We start from the raw sequence: 5,209 nt of genomic DNA on the forward strand, positions 1-5,209 counted from the left end.
TTTCTTTAGTTTATACACCATAATCACTTTATTTATCAGTATATCAATGCATATGTCCACAGAAAGATTCACATTTCAGTCAGATTACTAAAAGTGAAAGCTCCCAAGCTACAAAATAGAATTCATAAACTAAAAACAAAATTAAATTTGGATTTGGATTTGCTTTGTTTACATACAAAATTTGATGTGCTTTCAAACAAATCTGGCCTGTTTTCTTTACTTTCCGGCATCACTGGTTTCGGTTTCGGTTTCGGTTTCGCTGAGAGTGCCAAACTTTTGCTTGAAGGATTCCTGTCTCTGCACCCACATCATGTGACCCTGAAAACTTACAAAAGTTTCCATCTTTACCACCACATCCAATGCGTAACTATAAAAATTACACAGAATACATTATATATATATATATAGGAGCATAGAAACACCAAATGTACAGTCTATGTGTGTGTGTGTGAAGAAGGAGAAATTAGTATACCTGGAGAGCAGCAGCCCAAGCAATAAGGAAAGATGCGACCCAGAATTTCTTGTCGTTGAGGAGCTTCCCGGCTTCCATTTCCCAAAACCCTAACCCCCAATTGCAGATACCAATCTGGGTCTGATTCAGAAAGTAAAAACATTGAGGAGGGTGGCGAGAGAGATGATAAATTTGGGCCTATTGGGCCTGAATCAAGTATGGGTCCCTCAGTATCCTGTGGGCTCCAGGCCCAAAAGACTTCCACTTGAAACTACAAGTCACCTGAGGAGCAAGCTGAGCTGTTCCTCCGACTTCTACCGGTTTTCTTACCATGATCGTGAAACATGGAGTTCGAACCAGACCATACCATGCACTCGCACCAGCAGCTTCCGAAATTCCTTCCTTGCCATCGACCACCAACAAGAATTACCGGCAGCACCACAGCCTCCTCTCTCAATGCGAAAGCTTGAAGTCTCTGCTGCAAATCCACGCCCACCTGATACTCTCAGGCTTCCAGCAAGACCATTCGACACTGACCAATCTCATAAATTCCTACTCTTCGTTCAAAAAATGCGGTTCTGCGCTCTCAGTTTTTTGTTCTGCGCAAAACCCAAGTGTGATTTTGTGGAACTCCATGATTCGAGCTTATACGAGAGCAAACAAGTACACGGAAGCTCGAAAAATGTACAATTCGATGGTGGAACAAGGCGTAGAGCCGGATAAGTATACCTTCAACTTTGTTTTGAAAGCTTGTACTGCTGCTTTGGATTTCGAAGATGGTGTCTTGGTGCACCGTGAAGTTGCTCGGAAGCGGCTGGACTCTGATGTGTTTATAGGGACCAGTCTCATTGACATGTACTGTAAAATGGGTGACTTAGAGAGTGCGCGAGAGGTGTTTGATAGATTGCCTAAGAGAGATGTTGTAGCTTGTAATGCCTTGATTGCGGGTTTATCGCAAAGTGAGGATCCTTGTGAGGCATTGGGGTTTTTCCGGAAGATGCAGACATGGGGGCTGAGGCCGAACTTGGTGAGCTTGGTCAATTTGGTTCCAGCAGTCTCTCGGTTGGCGGATATTGATTCTTGTAGGTGTATTCATGGTTATCTGTTCAGGAGGGATCTTAGTTCGGTGGTTTCTAATGGTTTGATTGATATGTACTCCAAGTGTGGAGATTTAGATGCTGCTCACCAGGTTTTTGACATGATGCAGGGCCGGGATGATGTTTCGTGGGGGACAATGATGGCAGGGTATGCGAGTAATGGATGTTTTGTTGAGGTTTTGGAGTTATTTGAGTGGATGAAAGGAGAGAATACTAAGATGAATAAGGTTTCAATCATAAGTGCTCTTTTGGCTGCTACTGAGATGAGAGATTTAGAGAAGGGGAACGTGATCCATTTTTGTGCCTCAGAACAAGAACTCGATGCTGATGTTTCGGTTGCTACTTCTATAATGACCATGTATGCAAAATGCGGAGAGATAGAGAAGGCTAAACAAATTTTTGAGGGACTAGGGAAAGGAGATTTAGTTTCTTGGGCTGCACTTTTATCTGCTTGCGTCCAATCTGGTTATCCTGAAGCAGCATTGTCTCTCTTTCGAGATGAGCAGAATGAAATTTTGAAACCAGGTGGAATAACACTGATAAGTGTCCTCTTGGCATGTGCAGAATTATCATATCTGAAGTTAGGTATGAGCATACATTGCTACGCCCTTAAGGCAAACATTGCTTCTGATATTTCTTTTGGAACAGCCCTAGTCTCCATGTATGCCAAATGTGGATTTTTTACTTCTGCATTAACTCTATTCAATAGAATGCCATGCAAAGATGTTGTGACATGGAATGCCTTGATAAATGCATACACCCAACTTGGAGACGCCTGCCATGCTATAGATATGTTTTGTGAATTATGGTCGTCTGGAATAATGCCTGATGCAGGAACCATGATGGGCATTATCTCCGCTTGTAGCATACTAACTGACCTAGATCAAGGTACCTGTATTCATGGACAAATTATAAAGAATGGGTGTGAGCATGATGTTGCTGTAAAAAATGCTCTTATTGGCATGTATTGCAAATGCGGTAACATACACTCAGCTCAACTTCTGTTTAACAGAACCAGATTTATGAAGGATGTGGTATCATGGAATGTAATGATTTCCGGATATGTGCAGGCTGGATATGCCAGGGAAGCTATATCTGCTTTTCACCAGATGAAATTGGAGAACTTTCAGCCTAATTTAGTCACATTTGTTAGTATCCTTCCGGCAGTAGCATATCTGGCAGCCCTAAGAGAGGGAATGGCTTTTCATTCTTGCATTATCCAAATGGGGTTTCTGTCCAACACACTTGTGGGAAATAGTCTTATCAATATGTATGCTAAATGTGGACAGCTCAATTATTCAGAGAAATGCTTTATTGAGATGGAGCACAAGGACAAAGTTTCATGGAATGCAATGCTTGCAGCATATGCAGTGCACGGGCAAGGAGTTGACGCAGTTGCACTTTTCTCACTGATGCAAGAGAGTTCTGTCCAAGTTGATTCTGTGTCATTCATCGGTGTTCTGTCCGCTTGCAGACATGCGGGTCTGGTACAAGAAGGAAGGAGTATTTTTCAGGTCATGCATGAAAAGCATCGTCTTGAACCAGAGTTGGAACATTATGCGTGCATGGTAGATCTTTTAGGTCGTGCTGGTTTATTCAATGAAGCTTTAAACTTAATTAATACAATGCCAATGGAGCCGGATGCTGGAGTCTGGGGAGCGTTATTAGGTGCGTGTAGGGTGCATTCTAATGTGAAGTTAGGAGAAATTGCATTGAGTCATCTTGTTAAGCTTGAGCCTAGAAATGCGGCGAATTACATAGTTTTATCTGATATACATGCTCATTCTGCTAGATGGGGTGATTCTGGCAAGACAAGATCAATGATGAGTGACTCGGGGTTGAAGAGAACACCAGGATGTAGTTGGGTAGAGGTTGAAAACAGGGTCCAGTCTTTTCTGGTGGGTGACTACAACTACTAGCCCCAACTTGAGAGCTGAGAATATGCAGTCTGTGTGAAATAACTTACTTCAAAAGATGGAGAACTTCGACTTATTGGAAGAACTCTCTGTGCTGATATGCATTGCCATGCTGCAGATTGCGAAGATGAGAAACCGGATAAAAGCTGTCAGTGATGCTATTTGTTCCATAATTTTGTGCTGGTATCTGCTCGTGTAAAGATCGCCGGTGAACTGGATGAGAGTTGCACAACTCCCATCATACAATATTAAGCAATCACATCTTCAACAAACAACATTTTGTTATCGAAGCTGTGAAGTTTTCTCACTGCACCCTGCAGTGAATGCTTCAGACTGTATGGAAACAACCAGATTAATCAACTCCGGTAGTCGCCTTGGACAAACACACAAATGTAAGAAAGAAAGAAATAAAAGAGTATTCAAAACCAAAAGAAAAAGTACTCAATATTTAATGAAATATGTGGTTTTGACATAAAATAGAGGTGTTTTAGGGGCGCGTAGCGCTCGTAATAATAAAGAGGCATTTCGCATGTGCAGAAAAATGTGCGGAGATGCTAGTTTTAATTAAATAAACAAAGATAACGTTGTTGAAACTAAGTTTGAAATAAAATAAAATAAAAAACAACGTATTGGATGAGGATTATTTTCAATTAAAAAAATGAAAAAAATAATTCCGGTGCCAGGAGTTGAACCTGGAAACTCTAAACCATGAGAATGTATTGAGCTACACCGGACGATTGTGCTAAATCGTAAAAGAAAACAATATTATCGTTGGTTTTTAGGTATCCGGGATGTCCACTATACAACTTTAATTTCCTATGGATATATAATTAAACTTTGCAGATGTATTTCCATCCAAGGGTCCATAGCTCAGTGGTAGAGCATTTGACTGCAGATCAAGAGGTCACCGGTTCGAACCCGGTTGGGCCCTTTTTTTGTGATTTATTTAAATTTAAATTTTAAATTTTAAGCTTTTTCCTAATACTCCAATATATAAATTTACCATAACAATGTTTTTCGTACTTCCTGTAATCCTGATTCCCACTAAATCAACATTCCATTTTCACTTTCAATTCCCCCCGCCCCTCTTTTTTTTTTAAATGAAAACTTTAAGTTTTAACGAAAATAACAAAAATGTGTTGTAACTGAATAACATCAAGATTGACTTTTTAGAGTAAAAATATGATTTTTCGTTAAAGTAAACGGTATCAGGAGTGTTTAGTTAAAACTCCCTTATTAAACCCGTTTTCCGATTTTTAAAATTATCAAGCATAAATTTCGAAAGAAAACTAAAACTTAATTAAAATGTCACAAGGTCAAGCGATTGTTAAGTTGAGTCTAGTAACGATCTTGTTATTCCAATCAGAAATCCGGTACTACAGAAACCAGGACGTTCTTGAATTTCTCAGAAGACATAATTTTACTGGTTAGTCACAAAGAAAACCTAATTTAAACAACAACAACAACAACAACAACAAAGCCTTTTCCCACTAAGTGGGGTCGGCTATATGAATCCTCGAACGCCATTGGGCTCGGTTTTGTGTCATGTCCTCCGTTAGATCCAAGTACTCTAAGTCTTTTCTTAGGGTCTCTTCCAAAGTTTTCCTAGGTCTTCCTCTACCCCTTCGGCCCTGAACCTCTGTCCCGTGGTCACATCTTCGAACCGGAGCGTCAGTAGGCCTTCTTTGCACATGTCCAAACCACCGTAACCGATTTTCTCTCCTCTTTCCTTCAATTTCGGCTAC

General features: G+C 40.5%; 1 protein-coding gene, 1 long non-coding RNA gene and 1 other non-coding gene across 3 annotated transcripts; 2 read left to right on the plus strand and 1 right to left on the minus strand.

Annotated features, from left to right (window-relative positions):
* LOC139197446 (uncharacterized) lies at nucleotides 1-612 on the minus strand. The gene is made up of 2 exons (XR_011582876.1): nucleotides 473-612; nucleotides 1-325 (listed from the first exon to the last, which is right to left on the minus strand). It is a non-coding gene; the product is annotated as an uncharacterized lncRNA (long non-coding RNA).
* A 23-nt stretch (nucleotides 613-635) lies between these two features.
* Nucleotides 636-3,941, plus strand: LOC103434781 (pentatricopeptide repeat-containing protein At2g39620). The gene has a single exon (XM_017333079.3). It carries the CDS (start codon nucleotides 783-785, stop codon nucleotides 3,465-3,467), a length of 2,685 nt encoding a protein of 894 aa, XP_017188568.3. The 5' UTR covers nucleotides 636-782; the 3' UTR covers nucleotides 3,468-3,941.
* A 382-nt stretch (nucleotides 3,942-4,323) lies between these two features.
* Nucleotides 4,324-4,395, plus strand: TRNAC-GCA (transfer RNA cysteine (anticodon GCA)). Its single transcript has one exon. It is a non-coding gene; the product is annotated as a tRNA-Cys (tRNA).
* Nucleotides 4,396-5,209: the final 814 nt, after the last annotated feature.

Source organism: Malus domestica, chromosome 07, assembly GCF_042453785.1.
Source record: "Malus domestica chromosome 07, GDT2T_hap1".
NCBI classification, from domain to species: domain Eukaryota; kingdom Viridiplantae; phylum Streptophyta; class Magnoliopsida; order Rosales; family Rosaceae; genus Malus; species Malus domestica.

Bases quoted from the DNA above. Each gene is read 5' to 3' on its own strand.
- LOC103434781 (XM_017333079.3), top strand. From the start codon at position 783: ATGATCGTGAAACATGGAGTTCGAACCAGACCATACCATGCACTCGCA.